Source organism: Athene noctua, chromosome 4, assembly GCF_965140245.1.
Source record: "Athene noctua chromosome 4, bAthNoc1.hap1.1, whole genome shotgun sequence".
NCBI classification, from domain to species: Eukaryota; Metazoa; Chordata; class Aves; order Strigiformes; family Strigidae; genus Athene; species Athene noctua.
In genome coordinates, this window is record NC_134040.1 from 1,490,737 (window position 1) to 1,517,508 (window position 26,772).

The 26,772-nt window shown below is 52.6% G+C and overlaps 1 protein-coding gene across 2 annotated transcripts; it reads right to left on the reverse strand.

Annotated features, from left to right (window-relative positions):
• Window positions 1-5,407: 5,407 nt before the first annotated feature.
• CYP26B1 (cytochrome P450 family 26 subfamily B member 1) lies at window positions 5,408-25,125 on the reverse strand. 2 transcript variants are annotated; one of them, XM_074904225.1, is made up of 6 exons: window positions 24,775-25,125; window positions 21,841-22,065; window positions 8,840-9,115; window positions 7,646-7,801; window positions 6,711-6,992; window positions 5,408-5,815 (listed from the first exon to the last, which is right to left on the reverse strand). In XM_074904225.1, the coding sequence occupies exons 1-6, from the start codon at window positions 24,976-24,978 to the stop codon at window positions 5,423-5,425; spliced, it is 1,536 nt and encodes a 511-aa protein (XP_074760326.1). In that variant the 5' UTR covers window positions 24,979-25,125; the 3' UTR covers window positions 5,408-5,422. The 2 variants fall into 2 exon arrangements, with proteins under 2 accessions (XP_074760326.1, XP_074760327.1); XM_074904226.1 differs by lacking the exon at window positions 21,841-22,065.
• Between the last annotated feature and the right edge of the window lie 1,647 nt (window positions 25,126-26,772).

Here is a 26,772-nt window from a genome sequence, read left to right on the forward strand (position 1 = left end):
AAGGCCTGAGCCTTGAGCTTTGTAGATTAAAGCCGTGCTTCAACCAGACCAAGGGGACACAAGCCCGTTCCAGCAGCCCACTGCATTTTGCAAGAGACACTGGGTTGTGGTCAGGAGAGGGGAAAAAAAAAAAAAAAAAAAGAAGAAAAATAGAAAAGTCCATGTATGCACGCACACACACTCGCACACCTTTTCTAGGCTCTCACACACAACTTTTCAAAAGAAACTTTCCAAGAGTTCAGCTAAAGTTAAAACAAAGCGAGTAACGTGAGACTCGGTGCCGGAGTCGAATGGAAAGTACACGGAGTCCGACTGACCTGCGCTGCCGTCCGGCGGCTCCCGCGAGACCACCCGAAAAAAAGCTCCCTGCTTCTGTTGGAGCCGAGCGAGCTACATCATCTCCCTCCAGGGGTGGTACGGCTTCTCGCTAAAAGCCGTAAATGGAAAATAAATAAATAAATAGAAGCAAAGGGAGGGGAGCAGGAGGGGAAGAAAAAGAAATCCCAAAGAGAAAAGGCCAAAAGGAAATGACCTTCCCTGCTATTAAATAGGTGGCAGACGGGTATTATAAATGCATCGCGGGTTGGAAGGGAAAGAAAGGGGCGAGGAGGTGACACATCAGCCCCTTCAGCTCAAGGAGAGGCCGAGAAGGGGACAGGCCCGCAGACGAGCGCAACCACACAACGGTTTTTTGGCGACAGCCGGGACAGACACGGCAAGACCGCTGCTGGCAGGACACGTCCAGAACAGCAACTAGGAAAAGAGAGCAGCCACAAAGCACTAAAGGGAGGGAAAGGAACCTCAGATCCTTTGGCTGCACCGAAGGGACACAGGCTTGGGTTGCATGGTCATATTTTCCAGCCAGCTACAAAGAGCTGCATTAATTCCTCCAGCCCTCACTTGCCTTCGAATGTGGTCACAGGAAGAGCTCACAGAGCAGCAACATCCTGTGCTCTAATGCTCCCACCACAGCCAGGCCGCTATCAGAACTTGTTTTTATGGGGAGAAGAGCAAGGAGACAGAAGCTAATTACTTAAATAATTACTTAATTACTCTAAGCACTCCCATCTCTACTCTGGAACGGGTGCAGCTGAAACTCCCACCAGCAGCTCGTCCCGTCACATCTCAATTAAAGCTCTTCACCCCACCACCCAGGGCCAAAAGTTCCTAAAACTTTTTGCATCTAAAAAGCTCAAAGCTGTTCAAAGAAGTCTCTGGGACACAGGTTTGCTGAGGAGCTGATTACCGGAGCAGTCAACCTCTCAGTAGTTCAAATGGAAGATGATGGGAGGGCTGGGGACAACCTGTCTGCTCCCACCCGACCTGCAGCGCTGCTGCTGCCCATCACAGGGTTCTTCCCACCTGGGCTACCCTTGGGAAGTGTGTCCTGCCTCATCTGGCCCACCACGCACATCCCACCCACCAGCCGGCCTGTCAAGGCAATTAGTAGTTGGGTGTATGTTCTTTAACCCGTGGTGGTCTCCTGTGCCACCTCAATATGGTGTAAGCTCCCGAAAGAGCCAACAGCAAAGGCCAGGGCACACATGCAGCTGGAGATAAGCACCTGTCCCTTCCCTCCTGCCTGTTTTGTCCAGCCTCTGTCTCTTGCTGGGGAGAGGTAAAAGCTCTGGGCAGAAACTGGGCATCCTGGAGCTCCCCAAGCCCTCAGGATGGATGTCAGAGCAGGGGCACCTTGGTCAGGTTGCTCAGGGCCGTGTCCAGTCAGGCTCCGAGTATCTCCAGGGATGGAGACTCAACATCTCCAGGCAACTCAGTTCAACGTTTGGCCATCCTCCCTATCAAAAAAAAAAAGCTTTTTTATTTTTAAGCAGAAGTTTTCAACCCGTGCCAGCCTGTAAGGCCTCATCTGGCCTTACCCACCATCTGGTGGGTGCAAAAATCCCACCTACAGGGTGCCCCAGTTCCCAGGATGGGGGTGTTACCCCGACACCCCAAACCAGGTGGCCACAAGCCCTTTGAGAGGAGATGCAGATGGATATGAAACAAAAAAAAAAATAATAATTTGGAGATTCAACTCTTTTTATTATGGAAGTCTATAAAATAGCCACATGGAATTTTTTTTTTTTTTTTTTTTAAGATCACAAAATACACAACATTCATTTTAATATGCGACACTTAATATTATATACATATTAAAAACCACATGACTGAAACACATGTTCACACGGCACCAATTTCATAACGAAAAACCCCACGAGTGCTTTTTTCTCTTTTTTTTTTTAATATTAAAAACAACTGTGATAAAACATATTAATATTTTTCCAGACAATGTTTACAATAAAGAGGAAAAAAATCATATTTTACTAAATAACAAATATTTAACAGCAAAACTTTATACTAAATATCTATTTTGAATTATAACAAAAATAGTACTTATAATAGTTTATAAAGACAGACCAAAAAAAAAAAAATTTGTGTATAAAATAATATTATAGCAAATTGGACTGTGCTAAGAAAAAAAAACAAAAAAACAATTCTGAGATTCAAAGTGCTTTATTCTGCAAACCCACTGCAGCAACTTTTTTTAGTCAAGTTATATTAGTTAGGAATGAAAAACAAAAGCATGACTTACTTATGCCTGGATTAAATACCCCCCCACACACACATTATATATACACATGATGTAAGCATATATATATAATGGATGTATGCATCTTACATTACCGCTCTCCAATCAACCACTCACTCAAAAGCATGTTTGGTTTTCACTTTGTAATGACATTGGAAGTTAAAATAAAAACTTCAGTGAAACCCTTCACTGATTTCCCTTAAGCACAAGCGGGACCGAGCCCTTTCGGAACAATCTGCCCGAGAGGTTTTGCTCGCCGTAGCGCGGCGTGAAGCCACCCATGAGCCTGGCTGGACCTTTTAACCTTGTTGTCCGTTCTCCTCTCCGGCTTTCCCCTTTTTCAGCCTCCTCTTTGCCGAGGGCCGTTTTGTTCCCCTGACAAGTCTCGAATGGACATGGGGGCTCCTGGTGAGCACCCAGCTGTGGGTCTCTGACAGGTTTTCACCCCGCAGCTCCCCGCTGCAGACAATCCACCTCCTGCCCCCGTCCCCATGTCCTACAAGGGCTCATCATCCACAGAGACCGTGGACACCCTCACGTGCCACTTACTTTTCCCCTAGTGTTTGCCCCTGGGGGACTCACCCCTTCCCACCATGTTCAGGTTTATGTTCTTTGCTTTTCCCTTTGGGATTTTGATTGGGATTAAGCTCCCTTTATCACCGGGGAAGTTTTCTCGCCATCAGGGACAAGGAAAGTACCTGAAAATCTCAACAGTGCCTGAGCTAGCGGTGTTCCACTCAAAATTTCCAGGCTGGCAAACTAGATGAGCCTCTGATTCAGGGACATGGTGCACATAGAGGCTCCGGAGGCCTTGCTTTTGGGTTTGATGTGTTGTTTACCAACCAGAAGGCAAGGTCTGGATCTGATGGCATCTCCTAGAAGAGTGGGAGGTTTTTTTCAGGCTAAATTAACCTGAAAATCAAGCTGTGCACCCCGATGTGTGTAGAGACCATCCACTGGGATGCTCCTGGGGGTTTTCTGGCAGCTTGGCTGACGGCAATCCAACCTCAAGTGCTTCCCCTGGCTAAAAAACTGCCTTCCTCCTCCTTGCCCCCACCAGAGGATGGGCTGGCAAAGGCAGCCATCACCATCACTCGCTTCACACTTCCTTCGACCTTCCAAAGAGGCACCCACTCGTCAAAAGCACAACCTGCAAAGCAATCTGGTAAGCCACACCTGCCCCTTCGTCTTTCTTATTTCAACCCCTCTGACTTCTCTGGACACCTTTAAAGCTGAAAGCCAAGCTGCCCACCCAAGCACAAGATCTTTTCCCATCACAGTTAGGAGAGGTCTGAGCCCTGGTCCTCGTGTTGTTCTTTCCACCTTGGAGGGCAGGAGATGGGAGAGGAGTGGGGCTGGGCAGGCTGCGCAGAGATGCCTCGAGTCAACGAGGGATCTCCCAGCCTGGTGCTTGACTCTGGTCTGAACCAAACGCCTGCTGAGGAGCTTTTGCTCTGCAGTCACGCGCGAGGCCATGTCTGCTTTCAACCTGCCCATCTCACACTCAGCGCAGAAGCCTCCTGCATGCAAAAATAAAATAAAACAAGCCCGCCCAGCAAATCAAATGCAAGATACCTTGGTGGCCGCTTGCTTGTGTTGGAGAAGCTTTGGGCAGGGCCCCTCTCCTGAGTTAGCGGTGGGACAGGGCAGACAGCTTGCAAGGCGCCCGCCGCTCGCTCTCCTTCCTGCCGAGCTCTCCCATCGCCAAACAAAACCCAAACATGAGACAAACAATGCGTGTGTTGGCTTATTTATAGAGATCACCTTTAATGCAAATGCCTCCCGTGGAAAAGGACGCACTGAAATGAGCAGCTCTGAGCGGGGCGGCTTTGCTCAGTGCCCCAGTGCTCGCAGAGCTGGGGTGGGTTGGCGGGGCCATGCAGTTCAGAGGCTGGTGCCTGCACCTTGAGGGAGAGCAAAGGCACCAAAATGCCCCCAAAATGGATGCCTTTGCACAGGGAAGGGGCTGGTGAGGGGCTGCGGCGGGGGAAAGGGTGCGCACAGGCCGTGTAGCAGCAGCAGGAAACTCAACGAGAAAAAAAGGACACCCTCCCCCCTACCCAGAGCCCCAAATGAAAATGCATTTTGCAAAATGCAAATATGCACTTGTCCGAGGCCTCAGACATCTGTTCAGCCCCAGACAAGACACCACAGGGTTTTTTAGTCCCGCAGCAGAGGCGAAACAGCAGCTCCCCCCTCCCCAGCCTGCCCCGGCACCCGTGGGAGAGGGGACGGGAACGGGCATCGCCCCTCTCCCTCTCACCAAGAAAAGCCTCCAATGTCCCAAAACAAAAAACACAACCAAACAAATGAAAAAAAAACCAAAACAAAAACCAAAAACCCAAAACACTGTTATCACCAGCTAATTTAACACTGTTAAAAAAAAAGATCAGAGGCCGCCCGAGAGCGGCCCCGGGATGCCAGACCTCTGATCATCGGCTGATTTCCCAAGCCTTTCCCGCAGTCAGGCCTTCGCAACGCTCCTCCTCGCAGCAGAAGTGTTTTATAGATATTTATATATATATATTTATAATATTTAGATACTGTGTATGGTCAGACATCCCAGCTCGACTCAGGTTTTGCGACTCTTCCTCCTTTCAAACAAAACGAGACGCACAACGAGACCCCAACCTTCTCCGCGCCCCGCGGGAAGAGCAAAACGGTTTTGGCAGCTTCACCGGTGGAGAAAGCAGTCCCGACCCGGAGGCTCTGCGAAGCGAGCGTCGTGGAGAAGCTTCTCATCCCTCTCTCCTCCCCTCCTGTTCATCCCCTTGCCCCCACCCCACCCCTCCGTCCCCCGGCCGCCCGTCCCTCGCGCCGCCGGTGTGGGCTTTACACCGTTGCCCCCAGCATGGCGTCTGTGCCCGTCAGGATCTCGTTCTGGTTGGAATCCAGTCCGAAAAATTTGACCTTGAGTCCGTCGACCGGGTGGACCACGGGCACCAGGGTGATTTTGGGGAAAGTCCTGGTGGCGAGCTCGAAGCGGCTGGTGCTGGCCAACTCGATGGCCAATGCTTTGAGGAAGAGCTTGGCCAGGTGCTTGCCCAGACAGGTCCGTACGCCTCCTCCGAAGGGGAGGTAGTGGAACCTGCCGTCCTTGTCTTCGCTTCGACCCTGCCCAAAGCGGTCGGGGTCGAAGATGTCCACGTCCTTGAAGACGGGGGCGGTGTCGTGGGTGTCTCGGATGCTGTACATCACGCTCCAGCCTTTTGGGATTTGGAAACCCTGAGGAGAAGAGGGAAGGGGTGGAGAGAAAACCAGAGCAAGTCAACCCTACTGTAAAGAGAGAGGGAGCAGGAGGACAAGATAAAGCCGTTTTGCTTTGTCTGCTTTTTCCCATTTGCTTTGGGTTTATTACTCGAGCATGATGCAGTGCTGGGAGGTGGGAATCCTGAGTTTACTCCTGCCTCTATCCCAGGGACCCGCCGGATGATCCGTTGCTATTTATTTGCTTTGCGGTCGCTGGCAGGAGTCGCCTACCAGGAACCCCGTGGTGCTCGACTGCTGCCGAGCAAAGGGAAGCAGCTTTTCTCGCGCCCGTGCCGTGCCCCCCACATCGGCCAGCCCTCCCCAGAGCATCCAACCCATGGCTTTGTTCACACCCCGCCATCTGTCAGCCCCACACACCCAACGCACACGTCAGGGCCTGGGAGATGAGAAACAGGGCGAATGTATCATCCATCCCCTGAGCACTCTAAAAGGTTTCCGACTCGAATCATTTCATTAGTAGGATTTACAGCCAGGTCTCAAGATTTTTTTTTGTTAGTAGGAAATTCCAGCCATCGCCGTGAGTAATCTGCCTGTCATCCAGCAACCTGGAGATGCCCTTTGCAGTAAACCTGTCCCTTGTCACAGCCCAGTTCAGATTTTGGTGTCAAACACCGTCACGAGTTGCTCTTTGAAGCATCACGCCTGTCTTCGCTTTGACAGCTCGAGTGTGTCCCTTCCCTGCCACAGATCCCATCACCCTCCTCTGAATCCAGAACAATTCCACCTCCCATCCCCAGCAGGCCCAAATTTGTCCTCCCTGAGGTCTCATCTGAGCCAGGCTCAAGCAAGCTTTGCAACAACATGCAAAAGGCTGTTTTGGGGAGCAGCCCACAGAGATGACAACACTCACATCCAGCTCGAAGGTTTGCAGCACCGTCCGGTACCCCCCGGAGATGGGGGTGAAGAGGCGAAGCACCTCCTTGATGACACAGTCCAGGTAGTGGAGGCTGTTGATGTTGTCGAGGCGGAGGGAGCCCTCGCAGATACAGCCGTTGTGGAGGATGCCCTTGCTGCGCAGCTCCTCCCGCAGCTTCTCCAGCACCCGGGGGTGTTTGAGGAGCTGCATGATCAGAGAGGTGCTGGCGCTGGCAGTGGTGGCGTAGGCAGCGAAGATGAGCTCCAGGGTGCCATCCTGAGAGACAAGAGCAAAGCCAGGCTGAGACACAGGGGACGGACAGACAGACAAGTGCACAGCCTGACATAAGGCCTTTTTTTTCCCCCAACAGCTCTCCAGCCTGGACATGTCTAACTGCAGGGCCTCTCCTTGTGCAGGCACAGGTCTTGAACACCCGCTGCAGGGAGCATCCCACAGAACCCTGGAGGATGCTAAGGACCAGACAGGCAGGACAAAAAAACATGGGGATGGCTCTTGATGGTACATGAAGGACAAGTTATGCCATGACCCTGATGTAGATAACAACTTGCCAAGGGGTCACATGCCCAGAAAAGTAGGCACCATAAAACAGGGGATGAAGCTGGTCAAGGCTGAAAGCTTCAGCAGACTTGTACGGTCTTCTGGTATTCCCCAGAAACGCTTTTTAGAAAGGGCTGAGCATGACCTGCAAATAAATATGGCCCGTAGGAAAGCAACTGGCTTGTTGGCACCATAATCCACCAGACCAGCATTCACCTGCAGCTCCAACAACACACTGAGGTCCCCCGGCTCCCCCTGATCATCTCAGATCTGCCCCAAAAAATCCTCCCTACAGCAGCTCACGCTTTGCTCTTCGGGAGCCCCTGCCCTGAGCACAACAAGCACAAGGGGACCATGGGGAAGATCTTTACCTTCAGCTCCTGCATGGTGAGCTCTTTGCCGTGTTCTTTGCCACTCTCTATCAGGATGTCCAGCGCATCAGCGTAGTCCTTGCCCTGCGTGTTCTGCAGTTTCTCCTGGATGGCTTTCTCCAGCCCCTTCTGCAGCGTCTCACGTGCCCGGATGCCCTGGGGAGCAGGAAGCCATCAGACCACACAGGACACAACGTTAACACCGCCATCCCCAGCCCAGCATCCCCAGAGACGTGCTCAGGACACGTCTAAATAATACAACTGCAATTTCAGATGCTCAAAGAGAAGTATAAAGATGCTGAAGTTGCTCCCTGGGCAGGAGGAGCAAGCCCCTAGTGGGCGAGATTACAGGCAAGAGTAATCAGCACCTACGTGCAAATGATAGGTCTGACGTGGGAGACCCAGTACTGCACCAGTTCACAGGCCTCTGGCTCACTCTGGGATGTACGGCAGTCCCTGGGAAAATTATCTCACAAAGGAAAGTCAATTCATCTGAAAGGATCCTCTTCCCAGGAGCGTAATGGCCTTCCCAAGCAATTTCATCACCTGGTCCCAGTAAAGCAATTCCTGAGTGCAGCTGCTCTGGCCTAACCATAATTACCTGCTGTCAGTGCTTCAGGGCTGCAGATCGTTGGGCTCATTCACGTGGTCAAATAACAATTACAGAATTTGCAGGGAGAATCGACCAAAATAAATTTAAAACCCCTCTATTTCTGTTACCAAAATTCCCCATGAAATAAATACAATTTTTTGTCTATGTTTTTTGTTACGTTTTCTTTTTGCATCATTCGTCAAAAAACTAGAATAGTTCTCAGAATGACTCTGCTCAGCCCACTGACCTGTTTCACCCTGGGGACAGGAGGGAATTAACAGGAGAAAGGCCCCACAAATTAAAAAATGCGGCAAAACTGCCAGTTAGAAGTGAGGTAAAATTATGCATTAAATCTGGGCAAGTCCTGGCTTCATTCTCTCGAGTCAAACCACATGGTCCCTACCACTCAAAAAGCCTCCGAATGGATCTTCCCCTCCACTCCACCAAAACAGAGCTTTGTAGCCCAAAACGGACTCAGTTCTAGATGTTAGAGGGTGAGAAAACATCCCACCAAGAACCCGTAAAGGTGGGGATTAGCCACTGTCACATTAACCCCAGACTGATGTTAGTGGCTGGTGGAGGCCTCAGCCCAAATCTCTTACCCTCCTGTAGCCGCTGAAGGGCAGATCCACAGGCAAGGAGAAGACGTTCTCCACAAACTGCTGGTAGACCTCGAAGAGGCGGTTGAGCTCCTCGTCGGGGATGCGGAAGCCCAGCAGGACACGGATGGCCATGCGGAAGGTGAGCTTCTGGGTCTCGTGGTAGACGTTGATGGACTCGGGGTTGCTGCTCCAGGCCCGAAGAGTGTCTTTGATCACCAGTTGGATCTTGGGGAGATAACTCTCCAGTGCCTCGTGGCTGAAGATTTTGGAGAAAACCTACAAAAGAGAGCAAGCAGAGATTTTTTACACAGCCCCAACACCCTACTCTTCGCTTCTGCCCACAGAAATGGATATCACCCATCTCCTGCGCCGAGCAGAAGGCTCAGCATCATCCAGAATTCATCATTCAGAATCACTGATTCCTAAAAGAGCTGCCAAAAAGGGTCGATGGAGAAATATCAGCCGGCAGTGCCTCTGCAGGCTGAGCCCCACCACAAGTGACGGGCAATATCAGGGTGCAAACCGGAGTCGAGAGGAAACGCTTCACCCCGCACACAGCAGGACGGATGGAGATGGTTCTCCCACAGCTCCATGTCTCCTGGCTCCCAGTTACACTCATCCCATGATTTGGATGCTACTAATACATCGCTTCCATGGGGATTCTCTAGTGTCTAACGTTATGGTTGTGCACGCATGCAGACACACTTTTCTCTCAACGGGAGGCATTGGCGGTTTCTCCTGCCTATCAACCAACCTTTTTTAAGATAGTTTTTAAGATAATTCTTTGGAAGCATTTAGGATCTTTGTGAAATCTGGATGAATTGAGGCAGGGGTTCAAATGGGGAAGAGAGTCACACACGTACGCAGAGGCTGCGATCACAAACGGCTTATTTCCTTGGGAAACCGGGCAAAAAACCTGATGTCAGCAGACAGTATTAATTTAAGCTCTGCGAGTAAACACTGCACAGGAATGGGCCTCCCCAGGTCCCCGATGCTAATGGCTCCTTACTCCAATTTGGGCCAGGGCCTGCGCGTTGCACGAGGAGCTCAGCAATGCCAGGAATGTCCCTTCGGCCCTCCCCAGTGCAGCCCACAGCACACGCTTTCATTCGGCATCCCCGCCGCATCCCTCCCAGAGTGCACCCGAGGAAAAAGTGCTGTTTGTTTATTTTTTATTAACCTACACACACACACACACGGGGCAGCACGCACACACGAACCGCCACATGCCAGGCCTCCGGGAAAATCAAATTAAAACAGGCTCCCAAGGAGGGAGCTGCCAGCCTGCGTAGCCTCCACCGGTGGCCAGTCCCCGGGGGGGGGCTCAGAGCACAGTGGGGGGGCTGCAAAGTTATCAAACCAACAAGAGGAGAGAAATCAAAGCCGCCCCCTCTTTCCATGAGCGCCGGACTCGCTGGAGCTGTAAATGTGAGAATTTCCTCCGCAGTCAGCACTCAAAGGGAAAGGTAATATTTTCCTGGCTGCGACCCCTCATTGCTAATGCACATCGTTCACTGGGAGCTTGTTTGGTGAAATAACACCTCTGTCCCCTCTCAGCCCTGGGCAGGAGGCTCGACAAGAGCCACTTCATACCGAGCTGCACTCGGGCTGAGCCCTGAGTAAAACTCATCACACAATACACGGTGGAGCAGAGCTTGGAGACTCCCTGTGGAAATACCAGCGTGCAAACGGGATGGTGGGAGGAGAGCTGGGAGAGAAAAATGCAAGCGGAAGGACAGAGAGATCTGCCTCCAGACAGACAGCCGTCCCCGGATGGCCACATGGAGCGGGGGCATGAATGAGCGGAGCAGAGGAATGAATGAACGAGCAGCGGGGCCGCAGTGAGATCACGGCGAGCGCGCGAGATGGCGCAAGCTATTTTTAAGCCTGGAAAGGGCAGCGATGCTCAGGCAGAGCTGCCTGGGTGAGGGGGTGAAAAAGCAGCCACTAGGAAAAGAAAACCTGGAGGTGCTAAAGCCGAGTCCCCGGCTGCTCGGGGAAGGTCCACAGTGAGCTGGGAGGGGGCCGGTTCCTGGTGGCCATGAGCAAGGACACCAGGTTTTGGTGCTCTGCTGGCTGGAGGAGAGCTGGCTGCCACGAGCTGCTCCCCGGGGATGGGACGGGACCTCCTGAGTGGGGCTGGCAAAGGGACACCAAAGTCTCCCCATCTGGCTGGTGCCTGCCCTTCATCCCCGCTGCGGGGTTTGGGATGAGGACAGAGGCTCCCAGTGAATCGCCTTACTCCCTCCAAACCCTCCCTGTGACTCAGTTTCTCCAGCTGAAAGCCAAACTGGCGAGGGGACAGCTTAGGGGGCACCAAGTCTACAGCTCTGCTTGGAGCCACCATCCCAGTGGAGGTGGCCCCTGCGGGTCCCAACCTGTCCTCCCCCAGCTCTGCCCACAGACAAGGGGCCCAGGGACCCCCCACACCCCCCAAAAAGAACAATATCCCAAGAAATGCTGTTGGTCCTGCTGGTAAAATTGCTGGAGCAGTGCAGAGAACCAACCCAGGGCCATACCCCCGCCCCACAGACCACGCCAGACCCCAACGAGGAGAGTGCCCAGCCCAAGGAGTGATGCTCAGCGAAGGCGCAGAGTTGGGGACCCTCCGAAGAGAAGACCGAGCCCCCATGGAGGTCAACACACCCCCTGCCCAGCCTGAAAAAGGGAAAACATTTAGCACTGGGGGGCTGAGGGAGGATTTGTTTTTCAAATTTGGGGGTTTTTTCCCCTTTTTTGACCTGTCCTTGTGCTATCAGACTCCTCCAGCCCCAGCCAGCTGCACCCCTCGTCTGAGGGAGCCTTCAGCTCCTGGCCATAGGGCCAGCCAACACCGCGAGCCCCGGCCACACCGCCGGCCCGTTGCAACGTCCCGTCCGCTCGCCGCCGCTGCGCTCCACGCCGCCTAATCCCAGATGTCAGCGGATCCTTCCCCAGCCAGACACAAGTCTGGATCCCCTTCCAGTCACCTCCAGTTCAACCCTGCATCTTTCCAGTTGATTAAAAAGGAGGAAAAGGCAGCCAACTTTCCCTGACAAATCTCCACGCAGTTCTAGCCTAAAATTCCTGCGCCCTCTAGTGAAGCCGAGCCGAACGTCTCGGCCGCTCGCTGGAGCAAAACCAGGCAAAGTCAAGGAGCATCGGTGCAAAAAAAAGTTGCTCCAGAGCTTCCAAGAGGCAAACTCAGCTCTAAGAATATGCTCGGCTTTGCTAACACCGAGATGCAATAGCCCAGCCATGGTGGGGGTCTATCCAGGTGGCCTTGACAGAAGTGCCGGGGCAGTGGCCAGGATTTTTTGGGGATGCTGGGAAGAGCCCCCATTTTTTTTCACATTTTGATATCTCCCCCCACAACAAAGTCCCGGGATTTGCTCTGTCCAGGGGCATTCATTTACATCTGCACACACACGCTCACCCCGCGCCAAGGGAGACACCACCACCCAGCGAGCCTGGCTGGAAACTTCCGAATCCATCTCACAGTGGAAACAGGATATTTAAAGATTTATGGTTTTCCTAAGGCAGAAAATTCCCTCCCAGTGTCTCAGCTCCAGGATCTCCTGGAGAGGTCCAGCTCCCTGTGACAGCAAACTGCCCCCAGTCCCGGCTGAAGAATACCCCAGCCCCAACCTTAAACCACACCAGAGAGGAGAGGAAATTCAAGTGAAGGGCCCTGAGCTTCAACCCACAGCATTTTCATGCATAGAAAAAGCTTTATTTCGTGGCTGGGGTGGAGAGGAGTTAGCAGGGATGATGTTTTTCATCCTCATCCATGCCGGCCAAGCCTCCCCACACCAAAGAGCTGCCTTTTGCCATCCATGATCTGCAGGTCCCCAGCTCCCACCCCGCACACCAGCCCGGCAAAGAGGGAACAGAGCTTTTCCTTCCTCCCCTCCAGGAGGAAAACTTACACTTTGGGATCAGACACCTGCATCTTGTCCAGCCGACGCCGGCCAGAGCCGCTGGCCCGACCAAACGAAGGCACGCGGAGTGTGGAGGCATTTTCACAAACCAATTTGGCACCTGATGGCAGTTTGGCCAGCAGGACATGTCAGGAATCATCCGAAGCAGCGTCTCAACCTGGAAACAGACTATTTCTTCCTACATTTCAAAAAACGAGGCGTTGTTTGTCCCAGCCCTGTCCTGTCACCACGTTATAATGGATGTCTGCCTCTCTCCGCCAGACATGGAGCCCACTGCCATGCTCCAGCAGGCTTGTAAATCATGATATTTTTGGAGTGGGATGAGAAGGCTCATGGGCAAAAGCCTGTCCTGGCACCAGGAACACTAGCAAAGGGAAAACACGGCAAAAAAGTTGTGAAGACTATGCAAGGCACCGCAAAGAGGAAAGGACCTCCACAAAACCCCACTGCTGCCCTGACACTCTGCTGTCTATTTATGAAGGGCTTTGCTTTTCACAGACACACAGCAGAGAGCTGATCCCTTTCCTCCCCACCCTGTACCTGGCAAACGGAGCACATGGACCACTCCACAGTCTCCCGCCATGCTCCATCACGGGAGGGATCCCCAGGCCCATCGAGAGGGAAAGCCAAGAGTTTCAGCTCCCGACCACCCAAACTGAGCAAGGCTGGGTTTTCCCACCGTAGAGTGCAGGTGAGGAGTGTGGGTGTCTCGTGGGAGCTGAAGGCTGCAACCTCCCCCAGAGAGATTCAAGAGCCCCAGGAACACCACGACCCGTCTCCAAAGGGAGTCTGGTTACAGTAGCTGGAGTCTCCAAACTCGGCCCAGCTGAAGCAAAGGAGTGCCTTTGCAAAAGGCAGTTTCAGTGAAATCTGAATGATTCTCAAAAAAAATGCGCTGGAAAAAAAAGTAAAGATCATTTCAGCATCCTTGGGCCACGTTATGATGATCACGCACATTTCAGGGTTACCCATACCTGTAATTTTAATTATTATTTTTTTTAAACATCTAGGGTTGTGAGAAACTCTAGCATTTCATATTTCCACTTGAGTTCAGAATAAAAGCAAGCCCGAGCACCCCATTTCCCCACGGCTCAAAAATCTCCACGTCCAAGCACCCCTCCTACAAACCCTCCTCATGGCACGGGAGACTTCGCTTTCAACCTGAAACTCTTTAACAGACCATCAGGTTGAAGGGGTGGTGGTACGCCAGCTGGGGGGGGAGAGCAAGGAACAAGCAGGACACCCGACATCTGTCCCAGCACCTGCCTCTGCAAAACTGCCTCATCTCTCGAAAAAACCAACACCATCACCAGCAAAATGCAACCAGCTACGTTCAGCGATTTAGGCTTTTCGGCCCATTTTACAAGGATAACGAAACACACCACAGTTCTTCAGCATCTGTGTGCCTGTACCACCTCTGAAGTGGTGCTCCGAGTGCCCCCCATGCCCATTTATTCACGAGGAACCAGTGCATCTGAAGAGAGCAAAATTCAGTTTATATGTTGTCACTGCTCTTCAAGGAGGGAATCAAACACAGGGGGGGAAATAGAAGGAGGATATCACACCAACGGAGAGGGTGGCAAAGAAACGGGAGCTGTGTCCAGCCAGAAGAGGGTTTGGATTGGAAGAGTGGGATTGGCTGGCCAAGACAAGGTCCAATGGGGCATGTACCTGCTGCCTGAGTCTGGTGTCTTGGGCTGAAGCTGTGGAGAAAAAGCATCCTGCAACCCCCCTGGACACAGGGCTGCATGGTCAGAGCAGCCATTCATCGGCGTCAGAGGGCTGGGTTGGGCTGGGATGGGCCATGCCCTTTAGTTTCAGACCACGTACTAAATCCCAGATCTGTGGTGTGGAGATGAGAGTTTACCCAGAGCTAGAGGAGGAGAGCAGCTTGCCCAGGCAGCAGGGATAGTGCCCTGTCCACCACGGCAGAGCCAGTGGAGGAGAAATATTAGGAGAAATATGAAGCATGGAGCAGGGACCAAAGGGAAGGGACCTCACATGTTTAAGTAAGAGGATGGACTCTCCTAGAGACAAAGCCAGACTTGGCAAAGGAACCAGCCTCAAGTGCTCTTCCATGGGGTTGCTTAGACCTCAGTCCTGCCAAGTGCTCCACAGGCTGGGAGCAGAGCAGAGCACAAAGGGCAGCCACGCTCGCAGGGAGGATGAGAGGGAAACCCTTGCCCCGTGACGCAGCCCGCTCCATCCCCGAGGCGAAATAAATACCCTTCCCGAGCACGCACCTCGGCAGAAATAAGGGAAGACGCTTGGCAAAGCGCTTCCTCCAGCAGTTCTGCCACCGAAATCCTGAGCAAGGTCTTGTAAGACCTCTGTGCATCACGATGGGGATGAGCACACATCTGATGGTGCAGACGTCCCCGCTTCTGAACACATGAGCTCCTGACGACTATCAGAGGCCTCTTCTGAGCTTTAAACTAAGCCCAGGGAGGAGATGGTAAGGGCTGAGATGACCCAAGGCCACCCTACAAAATTAAGAAGAAAGTTTAAGAGCAAGCTGGCCGACAGAGATATATTTAGTGGTAGAAGCGCCACCCGAGAAGTAATGGAGAGCATCATTAATGCGAGACAAAGCACTCAGTCCCCAGAGGAATGAGCGGGATAGCACGACCCACAACTCAGCAGGTTGCTCAAGCTGCGTGGAAGGATGGAGCGTGATGTGGTAGGAAACTAAGGCTACACAGAGATGGTGTAGGACAGATCCTGAGCCCGAAAAGGTCTCCCCCCATCTCTGGGATTAGCTGCTGGCACCCCCAGTTCCATCTCTAAAGTGGGGCCTGGCCCCGCGCAGAGCTACAGGCTGCAGATTGTGGTTCCACCCAGCACAGAGGAGGGGTTTCATCCTCAAAGGACATCCAACAGTTTCCATCCCAGGCGACACAGGAAGGTAGAGCAAAATTCAATTTTGAACTTTGAACCTACATGAAGAGGTTCAGCTCCTGGGCTGTAACCCGGCTCCGACACAGCACAGCTTCTCCACGCAGGGTCTGAGCTTGCAGGGCACGTTGGGGTGGAAGGTGCTATGAAAACGCATGAAATTTGTCTTTCAGCCAGGAGTGCCTGCACTTTGGGTTGTTTTGGTTTTTTTTTTTTAATCCATTGGAATTACTCTGGATTTACACCACTCTAGATGACAGCGCTATTTGGTCTAAAGTCAATGAGCCAACTTAGCCGACAAATTCTTCCCCAAGACCGCGAGCGGGAGCCCTCCTCCATCAATGAAAGCCTTTTCTCCAGCTCCTGTGGCTTCTGCCCGTGGGTTAAAGCTCACAGGGCAGCAGCCCGGCATGGACATGCCGAGAAGGGGCTGGAACTGGGCCAGCCGATGGCAGCTGGAATCCAGCCCGCTTGAGCTGACTGATGTGATTTTAGGGGGGGGGGGGGGAGCTCAGATGGAAGGGGATGGTTTCTTTTCCACCGTGGGATTTACAAATCACACAGAGGAGGGCAGCAAGGTTGGGTGGAAATACAGAAAAACACCCCCAAATTAAAAAAAACAAACAACAAAACCTTAATAACTTGGGTCAGGGGTTTTTTTGTAGGGTGAAAGGTATGTTCCCACCACCTCCCATCCCTCCTTCCTCCTCCCGCCCCTCTCCCCCATCTCCCTCCCTCCCTCCCCCCCAGTCCAGCCCACAGCAGCTGGTTTATATTTGGTTGTAAATTTATGGCCCCTTTTGTGTTCTTAATCCTCTTGCAAACTATATTAAAGCCTCAGACCTTTCTACTTGGTGCTAATAAGCTCAACACTTGTATGCCTCCGAGGCAGAACATTAATTGTGGTGTGTTAATGAATGATGTAGTTTTGGACAGTGAGACAAAACAGGCCGTTTCTCTGCACCACTGTCTGCTTCCTCCTCGAGTCTCCGAGTCTAGGATGTCTACTCAGCCCACGGAGTGACTTTATTTTATTCTTTCTTTTCCTTTTTTAAGCCAGCTGTGCCTATTTTGGGATTACTATGCTGGAACAGAGCACGGGCCCGGCAAGTCCAGCGCTCTCCTGCCAAGGCTGGATGCTTCCGAGGAAAGTCTGAGTCCCACCTTCCCCGTGCACCGTAGCACAGCCGTGCCGACAGCACGGATCCTGCACGGGGAAACTCCTTCCTGGCCCCAGGCGCTGCTTAGTCTCGACTTAAAACCTAAGGGCCATGCGTACTGGCCATTTCCAATTTCCATTTCCTCCTCCACTGAGTTGCGGGGGTCCCTCGCAGGCAGAGGCACAGGAGTGCCTCCCCCTCTGTTTGCTGAACTTCAACTCCCCACTGGCCTCACATCCCATAAAAGCAGAGCCCACGCTACCACCGTGCCTAAGAGCAGATTTGTTTTCCCTTCGTTACCGCTTGTACTGACCAACACTTCCAAAAGACACGCGCGGTAAATCCGGAGTGGCTGCACTGATTTCACTGGGGTGTCACAGGTAGAAATGGGAGCTCAGGGGTAGAAACGGGAACTGAAGATGTCTACAAGGAGAGATCTAGAGCGAGGCATGGAAAGCACCGAGTGAACAGCCAGGCTGGGATGGGCTATGGCAGAGGTGGCATGACTGGGCCACCAGAACAAGAGCAGGCTGGGGAGAGCACCAGAGCGTGGAGCAAGGAGAACCCTCAGCCAGGCACCGTCCCCCTTCACACCTTCCCGAGGAGTCCCCTAGGAAAGCAGGCGGTCCCCTCCCCTGGGACATGTCACATCTGCCCCCAAGGGATGATGCGCATCCTTCGTGTGATGGGGAGGGCCAGAGACCTGCCACCAAAAAGCCAGACCAAAGACGTGCCCCTGCTCAGCCAGACGCGAGAGCAACGTGGCTGCTCCTGCCAGTAACCCGCAAGGTGATCTCGAGACAAAAATGCCACCGCGGAGGAACGAGCTGCAGCACGGGTGGCCCAGATCCTTCCCCGACATCAACATAAACTCCATGACCCAAAAGCAGCAACAGCCTCTCGGTAGATATTTATCTCGGGAGGGCGGTTGAGGAGTTTTGAGTTGCTTTTGTTTACTACGTGTAAACTGTTGTTATCAACCAGCTTCATCTCAGGCCAAGGACAGAGCCAACGCTGATGACATCTGCAATAAAGCGAAACCCCCGACGCAGGGAAGCCCGGCTCCAGCCCCGCTCTCCCCCTCCATCCTGCCCCACGCGAGCTGTCACGTCCCTGGGCAAAGCTGATTTTATACCCTGAGACCCCCTCTAGTAATTGGAGAGTTCATTTCCCAAAAGGGGGAGGTTTTCTCCAATTTGTGTTAACTTTGACAGCTTCCTGCAGGGGAGCTTTAATAAATAGGGGATGGGGAAGCAGAGAGCTGCTGTAGCTACGGGTTTGTTAATACGGCTTTGTTCCTCCTGAGCACCTTTCACACGTGCGTCTCAGAGTCCTTTATCAACACCTACAGGATTAAAGCTCCTGGTAGCCCAGGGATGAAGAAGAGGATATTCACCCATTTTATGGAAGGGAATATCGAATCCATACAAGATCCTGAAGAGAAGTTGAGATTGAGAAACGGCAAATCTGAGAGAAGAGCTCCAGAGACTGAGTCGTCCATCCCAGCTCTGATCCCATCACCCTCATGGGCAAAGCGTCCTCCTGCAGAGCCAGAAGCGACAGCTGCAATTTGCTGATCTTGAAGTTACACCGAAGAACTAAAACTCTTTGGAAAGCTTCACAACACGTGGCCAGCAAACCCGAAAATTTCGACGGCAAGCTACCAGAAACATCGTGCAAGAACGTGTTGGGTTTCAAGCTCTTTGCTAGAGCTTGTCTTCACATCTCAGTGGCAATCTGTCCCATCAAGGGGAGACCACGGCTCGATTGCCAGGGAACGTTGAGAGTATCTCCAGTGCTGCTGCAGATAAGGACAACTCCACTGGCTTTTAGAAAGGTGACAAGGACTTATGGGAGGTGGGGACCATGTAAGGGTTGGTGGAACAAGAGCTAGAGATGACCCCAGCGGTTGGAGTTGCAGCAGAGGGTGAGGACATGGGGGTCACGCTCCACCTTGCCTCGTGTCGTCTGGCACCCTACATCACAAGCAGCCTCATGAGGAATTACACCTCATGTACAACTGGCAAGATCAGAGAAGGAGAAACCACTTAAGAGGAAGTGAAGGCTCAAGCTCAGAGATGAGGCAGAAAAGAGAATTGGAGACGTGGGTGGAACTACTCTTCCAGAAAGCCCTCTGATGTTTTAAATCGAGTTATCGACAACCTAAAAGTTTTCCCAGGAAATACTACTGCACCTCTGCACGGAGCTTTCAGAGAGCTCCGATTCTTTTGATATTTCCATTAATACTAGCATCCTTACTATGAAAGTTGGCAAATTCTGTGAAAAATGGTGCTTTCTGCCAACAAATTCTTTGCTCAGTTCCCCAGCAGGTCAAGAAGACGGTACAGACCAAGTGTCAAAGAGAAAAAACTTCTACCTAGAAGGAGCAAGCTTCAGTCTTAAATCTAGTGCCTCCTCCTTGGACCTCTCAGAGTGGCAGCAGCAGGGTGGGGAGGGTTAAAGTCAACGTCATTTAACAGCAACAAAAGCTCAGGGCTAATGAACTTAAAAGACACCGGCAGTTTCTACCGGTAGAAGGCACCCGGCCTGGAAAAAGCTTTAACCTGGTCATTGTAATCCTGCCAAGAACAAAACAATTTATTTTCTACCTGTTGGAAGCAGGTTCTCCTTATCTCTGCATGCGCAACTCACTCGGTCCAGGGTGAGGGTTGGTTTGGGTAGGGGGGGAGGTGACCGAAGAGGCTGCTGGGCTCGGGGAGAACCCAAGGGTGTGTGACACGCGAGATGCTCAGCTCCACGAAAGCAGGAATTAAGAGGAAACCAAGTGAAGGAATCAGAGTAACCTCCCGTTTTCAAAGGGAAGGGAATTGGCTGAGCCCAGAGGGCCCAACCTGAAAGCTGAAAGAGAAAGCTAAAAAAATAATTAGCTACTCTAACATCCCCAGTCCTGCTGATAGGGGGAAAGCGTTTGCTGGCGGGTACGCCGGAGCTCAAAGCTGAGCCAAGGCGTGTGATCAGGGGCAGGCACGGCAGGCGGGGGCACCCTGGGACGGGGTTTTGCCAGAGTACCTGTTCTCAGGAGGCTTTAGCCATCCCTTAAGATGGAATTAAGATCCTGGCCAGCTTGGGATCGTGCATGGTGCCAAAAATTGGGAAGGCAAAAGGGTTTCGAGGAGGAGAACGGAGATCCAGACCAGACTTTGGGCTCAGAAAAACCCAAAAGTTCACCGTTTAGCGTGGGACATATAAAACCCACTAGGCAAAAAGAGAAAAGTGAGAATTTCAGGTGTAAGTATCGAGGGAGAGAGGCTCTCCCCTTTCTCTGCTGCTGGTATTGCTCCTTGCTGGTGCCAGCACTCCCCATCTGAGCTGTGGCACAAGTGACAAGTCCATCAGGATACCGCAGAGGTCAGGCCTCCCTTTTCCACGCCCCCATTCCCATAACCCAGGCTCTCCTCACCTCCCCCGGTGCCTGTTCCCAAGGTCTGAATTCCGCGGTTGCATCAAGGCAATCGCCACCGAAGGCCTTCAGCCACCCGCTTTTCGGCAGCAAAAAAATTATCTTGCAGTGCAGAAGATAAAAGAAGCAGCGAAGGAGGGGAGGAGGCACCTTCAAACCACTGGCTGCCACCGCTTAACCCTCCCTTAATAGGAAATAAATACGAGCCAAGGTCGCTCCCGTGTCCCTGCACCTCTCCTGCTACAAATTATTCCCCACGACGAAGGAAGCCCCCTGAACCATCACCCTTTCTCTGTGACACCAAGGCTGGAAAAATTATCTCCCTTCTTAATTAAAATAAATTAAAAAAAAGGAAAAAAAAAGGACTAGCCCAAGCCAAGAGCGAGTTTGCCCGTGTCTCGGGTGGGGATTGACGCGGCGTTTCTTGTGGTAGCGCCCGAGTCGCAGCGCGTTCAGAGAAGGGACTAATGGGTGTCATGTGGTGGTTTGTTTTCTCCTCTTCTCCCCCAGGAGGAAAGAGCGAGCGGTTGGGTTTGGTTGGGATTTTGAGAGGAACGGAGGCACCACAATAGGAAATCCCGCGGCAGCCGAGCGAGGGAGCGGCCGTGGCCGCGGGGCAGGGGCCCGGCGCTGGGTGCCACCGTCTCTGCGCCGCAGACAAGTGGGGGGACACGTTCCCTTCACCCCAAATCTGCTGCCTGCCCCCCACCCAGCTGGGAAGGGGTGTGGAGGGCATCAGCCGTGCCCCCAAGCCAGCCCGGAGCTGTCACCTTTGTCACCACTTATGCTGGGGGGGGGGGGCGGGGGGCATGAGGGGGATCCCCCACATCTGTTTTCTGGGCTCGGCGCACCCCGAAACTCCGCCTTACCCTTGGGGCCTGAAGGAGGGTCTGACCCCAGGACCACCGAGGGGGTGAGGCAAGGAAAGGCCTTGGGAGGGTCTCAACACCCCCCCCCCAACCATCTCAGCATCCCCCACCCCACGCTTCATCCCGGGACCCCCCTCAGCACCCCAATTTCTCCAAAATCCAACGCGACACTCAGCGCCACGAGTCACCCCAGCAAACACAAACCCCGCGGGGTCTCCCTGCAACACCCCCCCCATACACCCCCCCCCCCGACTCCGGCAGAGCCTGGAAATGGGGGACAGCCCCCCTCCCTCCCTCCGCTCCACGCATCGCCCTTTTAAGAGCCCTCCGGGACCACTTTCCGCGCTCAGCTCACGGCCGCCCCCGCCACGCGTGACACCGCTTGCGGGGGGGGGCGCTGGTGAGGTGGGGAAAGGCATCGCCTCCGTCCTCAGCAGCACGTCCCGCGTGTGACACCCCCCCACGGCCCCCATCCGCGATTCTCCATCGCCCTTTTAAATTCCTCAACGGCACCGAGCGCGGATATTTTTGGGGGGGGGCACGCAGCATCTCCCCCGCACAGAGGATGTTCCGCGGGGTGAAGAAAAAAGGGGGAGTGGGAGGGGATAAAGGAGGAGGGAGGGAAAGGGATAAAGGAGGAAGGAAGAAGAAAAGGGGGTCCCCCCACCCCGCGGGCGCACCCACACCCCCCCACACCCCCCCCCCAGCCCGTCCCGCGTGGGGACCAGCCCCTCACCTTCCTCTTGTGGCGGTGGATGTCGCCGATGGAGTTGGCCACGGTGTTGGGCCCCAGGAGCATGCGGGTGCTGCGCGGCCACTCCGTGCTCACCAGGTGATGCTCCCCCATCAGGATCTTGCGCACGTTTTCCGCGCCCGTCACCCGCACCAGCGGCCGCCCCAGCAAGTGCGTCTTGAAAACGTTCCCGTATTTCTCCCGCCGCGAAGATTGGAAGCAGGACCCCTGAGGGAGGGGGGGGGGGGGGGGGGGGGGAAACACGGTTGGGGGGGGAGGAGGGTTACCGCACGGTCTTTACGCGCCCGCGCAGCCGCCGCGCGTGGGGATCCCCACGGAGGAACGGGGAGCAGCTCGGGGAGGGGTAGGGGTGTGGGGGGGTGTCGTCTCGCTTGAGGGGCTGGGAGCAACGCGGTGGGGTGTGGGGGGCAGAAATGGGGGGCAGCGGGGTAACCCCGGCATCCCACCCGCGCACAGCCCCGCTCCCACCGACGGGGCGCCCGGCGCTGCCCGCTCCTCCCGCCGCCCCGGGGGGGGGGTTCGGTGCCCTCCCCCCCAATTCCTCCTCCTCCTCCACCTCCTCCTCCTCCCTTTTGCTTCTACCTTTACCTCCCCTAGTACTTTTAAACTTTTTTTTTCTTTACTTTTTTTTTCTTCAAATTTTTTTTTTTAATTTTTTTTTTTTTTTTTTTTCGCTCAGGCTGAATTTACTCGAAAGGCTGCAATTTGCCTAAGTAAATCTCCAGATTGGAGCGCCTTTAATAACTTTCCCACATGCTCCGGGGGGGGGGGTGGTGGGGTGGTTTGTCAGTGAAGAGGCGGTTGGAGACACCGAGGTGGGTGGGGGTGGGTGTCCTCCGCTCTCCCCGCTCCCCCCCCCCAAAAAAAAAAAAAAAAACACAACACCAAAAAAACCCCAAAAAACCAAAACACAACAAACATCCCGAGTGGGGAGAATAAGCTGCGAGCGCTGCAGCTCCGCGCCCCGGCGCTGGGTCGTGAGCGCGGGTGTTTATTTTAAAACAAAAGCGCGGTTGTGAATTTTCAGATGTTCAGGTGACCCTGTTTCTTGATCTGCGTAAATATAATTAAAGTCCTTTTTGTGGCATTAATAAAGAGTTATTTGTACACCATTTCCAGGGCAGCACAAAGAGGACCTTTATGTGGGAGAAGTTTCGAGTGGAGTCCAATTTATACAAAATTTTTGTATTTTTAGCCCTGGACTCTGTTTGGACGGAGCCTGTGGAAAAGCGAGAACCCTTTTCTGGTCCCCCTGTAAAAATCTGATAAATTTCTTTAAAAAATAAAGCCCTATTGAGAGCGGGGGGTTAACCCCTTCGGCGCCGAGGGCGGGGAGGGGGCCGGCCGGGGAGCGGGGCCGCCGCTCCGGGCTCTCCCGTGGGGGCTTCCCCGGTGGCGGAGGAGGCGGAGGGGACACACACACACACACTGGAGGGGACTGGGGGGACACCCCTGGGGGACACCGCAGCCCCCCCAGCCCGGCCCGGGCTGTCCAGCCCCTCCGCGGGCTCTGCCGTGCTCCCCCCCCCCCCCCCCGCGGAGGTCCCGTCAATGAAACGGGACCTTCGCTGGCGGGAGCATCCTCGCCGGGATAATGATCTTTTTTTTTGCTTTTTTTTTTTTTTTTTTTTTTTAAAAATTATTATTATTTTGCCCTGGGAAGAGGAGGTGGGAAACCCGCGGGCTAATTTTCCTCAGGGGTTCCCTCCTGGGATGATGCTGAGAGCCCGCGGGGTGCCCCCAGCCCTGCCCGCGGCTCCCCCCAGCGCGGGGCACCCCTCAGCCGCCTCCTCCCTCTTCTCCTCCTCTCTTTTTTTTTTTTTTCTCCCTTTTTTTTTTTTTTCTTTTTTTGGCAGTCACCCTCTCGCAACGCGGTCCGAGGGGATCCCGCTCCGCCCGCCGCTGTTCAGCAGTTAGTAAGGTTAATCCCGGGTTAATCTACCGATTACCTCCGCGGGCTTCCCCCAACACCGGACCCGAGCCGGGCGGCTTCCAACCCCCCCCGCGGTGCGTGTGGGGGGACGGGACCCGGGGACCCCCGCACTGTGTCTGGCGACATCCACCCTCGCCCCGGGGTTACCTCTCACCCCTGGCTTTATTTTTTTTTTTTTTTTCCCCAAGAATTTAGGCTGGGGAAGGGCGAAGGAAAGATTTTGGAGACCCCAAGCCCCCCCCACCCCATCCCGCGGCTTCCCCGGTCCCAGCAGCCCGGCCGGGGGAAGCCCGCAGCGCTGTGGCCACTCCGGGGAGAGCTCCCTCGGCTGTGTGTGTGCCCCCCCCGCCGCTTTCCCCAGTCACCAGCAGCCCCCGGCCCCAGCTACCTCCCCAGCTCGTCGGGAACCCGCATGATGCAATCGAAAAGAAGGAGAAGGAGAAGGAGAAGGAGAAGGAGAAGGAGAAGGAGAAGGAGAAGGAGAAGGAGAAGGAGAAGGAGAAGGAGAAGGAGAAGGAGGAGATGGGAAAGGAAAAAAGAAGGGGGAAAGCAAAAAAAGAAGGGGGAAAGCAAAAAAAGAAGGGGGAAAGCAAAAAAAGAAGGGGGAAAGCAAAAAAAGAAGGGGGAAAGCAAAAAAAGAAGGGGGAAAGCAAAAAAAGAAGGGGGAAAGCAAAAAAAGAAGGGGGAAAGCAAAAAAAGAAGGGGGAAAGCAAAAAAAGAAGGGGGAAAGCAAAAAAAGAAGGGGGAAAGCAAAAAAAGAAGGGGGAAAAAAGAAGGGAAAGAAAAGAGAAGGGGAGAAAAAAGAAGAAGGAGAAAACAGAAGACAAAAAAAGAAGAAAAATAAGAAAAAAGGAGAAGAGGAAAAAAGGAGGAAAAAAAGAAGAAGAAAAAAAGCCCTTTTTTGTAAAAAAAAAGAAAAAAAAGCCGGTCCCAGCCCACCTTCCAGGGAGGGAAGGAAGGGAAGGGAAGGGAATCCTCCTTACCTGCAGGAGCCAGTGGAAGGTCTCTCCGATTAAAGGGAATCCCATGGAGCCTTTGGGGATTGGTAGCTTGCAGGTTTTGTCGCGGGTGGCAGCCCAGCGGAGCTGCCACAGCTGTTGGGACACGGCCAGCAGCAAAGTCAGTGACACCAAGCACGCGGCGAGGGTAGCCAGTGCCGAGACGAGATCAAAACTTGCAAAAAGCATATTTGGAAGAAGGAGGAGGAGGAGGGTGGGGAGAGAAACGGCCCCTTGACAGGCACCACACTCGCACCCACACACACGCACGAAAAGAGGGCGAGTGCGGAGCGCACGCTAAAGGCTGCCTGGGGGGTCCTTGGGCAGGGGGGGCCGGGCTCGCCCCCCTCTCGCTGGCAGGTTAGAAAAACAGCGGGGGGAAAAAAGAGAGCGGGGGGGGGCGGAGGAAAAGGGGAGGGGGGGAAAGGGGGGGGCAAAAAGCAGTTTCTTCTCTGTCTCTCTCTGAAAACTTTGTTTGGAATAAACTTGACAGAGTGACACAGGCGAAAAAAAAAAAAATACAACCCACACAGCACAAAAACAGAGGAGGGGGGAAAAAAAAAAAAAAAACCAAACTGGAGAGACCCCAAAGGAAAGGGGTGGGGGGAACTGAGTAGCCCAAAAATGCAAGGAAAAAAAAATACTAAAAAAAGAAAAACCCCGGAGTGCAAAAAAATAAATAAATAAAAAAGACCCCAAAAAGTCCAAATGCAGATGCTCTGGCTTTCCCTTGCTTTCAAGGCAAAGCCACACACACCAGAAGGGGGAAAATTTAAAAAAAAAAAAAAAAAAAAAGGAAAGAAAAGAAAAAGGAAAGGAGAAAAAGGAAAGAAAAAAGGAAAAAAGGAAAGAAAAAAAGGAAAGAAAGAAGGAAAGAAGAAAGAAGGAAAGAAGAAAGAAGGAAAGAAGAAAGAAGGAAAGAAGAAAGAAGGAAAGAAGAAAGAAGGAAAGAAGAAAGAAGGAAAGAAGAAAGAAGGAAAGAAGAAAGAAGGAAAGAGGAAAGAAGGAAAGAGGAAAGAAGGAATGAGGAAAGAAGAGGAAAGAAGGAAAGAAGAGGAAAGAAGGAAAGAAGAGGAAAGAAGGAAAGAGGAAAGAAGGAAAGAGGAAAGAAGGAAAGAGGAAAGAAGGAAAGAGGAAAAAAAGGAAAGAGGAAAAAAGGAAAGAGGAAAAAAAGGAAAGAGGAAAAAAAGGAAAGAAGAAAAAAGGAAAGAAGAAAAAAGAAGAAAAAAAGGAAAGAAGAAAAAAAGAGAAGAAGAAAAAAGAGAAGAAGAAAAGGAAAGAGGAAAAAAGGAAAGAGAAAAAAGGAAAGAAGAAAAAAGGAAAGAAGAAAAAAGGAAAGAAGAAAAAAGGAAAGAAGAAAAAAGGAAAGAAGAAAAAGAAATAAAAGGAAAGAAAAAAGGAAAGAAGAAAAAAGGAAAGAAGAAAAAAGGAAAGAAGAAAAAAGGAAAGAAGAAAAAAGGAAAGAAGAAAAAAGGAAAGAAAAAAGGAAAGAAAAAAGAAAAAAAAGGCAAGAAAAAGGAAAGAATGAAAGAAAAAGGGAAAGAAAAAAGAAAGAAAAAAAGAAAGGAGAAAAAAAAAAGGAAAGAAAAAAAAGAGAGATATTTTTTGAAAAAAAAAAAAAAATTTAAAAAATCATAAAATAATTCAGCCACGACCTGGAGAGATGGAAGAATTAAATAGCTGTATACATGTATCTATACACACGGAGCGAGAGGGCCCGGTTATATCTCTATCTCTCTCTATAAATATCTCTATAAATATCTCTCTGGATGCCGGTTATTTGTTAGCCCCAGACTTTCCCCAGACTTCTGTAGAGAGGGAGGCAGGGCGGCTGGGTTTAGCCCCTCGCAGTGTTGAGGAAAAAAAGAAAGTCAATGTGTGTTTATATAGAGGCGGGGAAGCCGGGGCTGGGCTGGCCGCCAGCACGGCTGCCCCCCCCCGCACCCCCCCCCCGCACCCCCCCACTTCAGAGGGCTCCGGGGG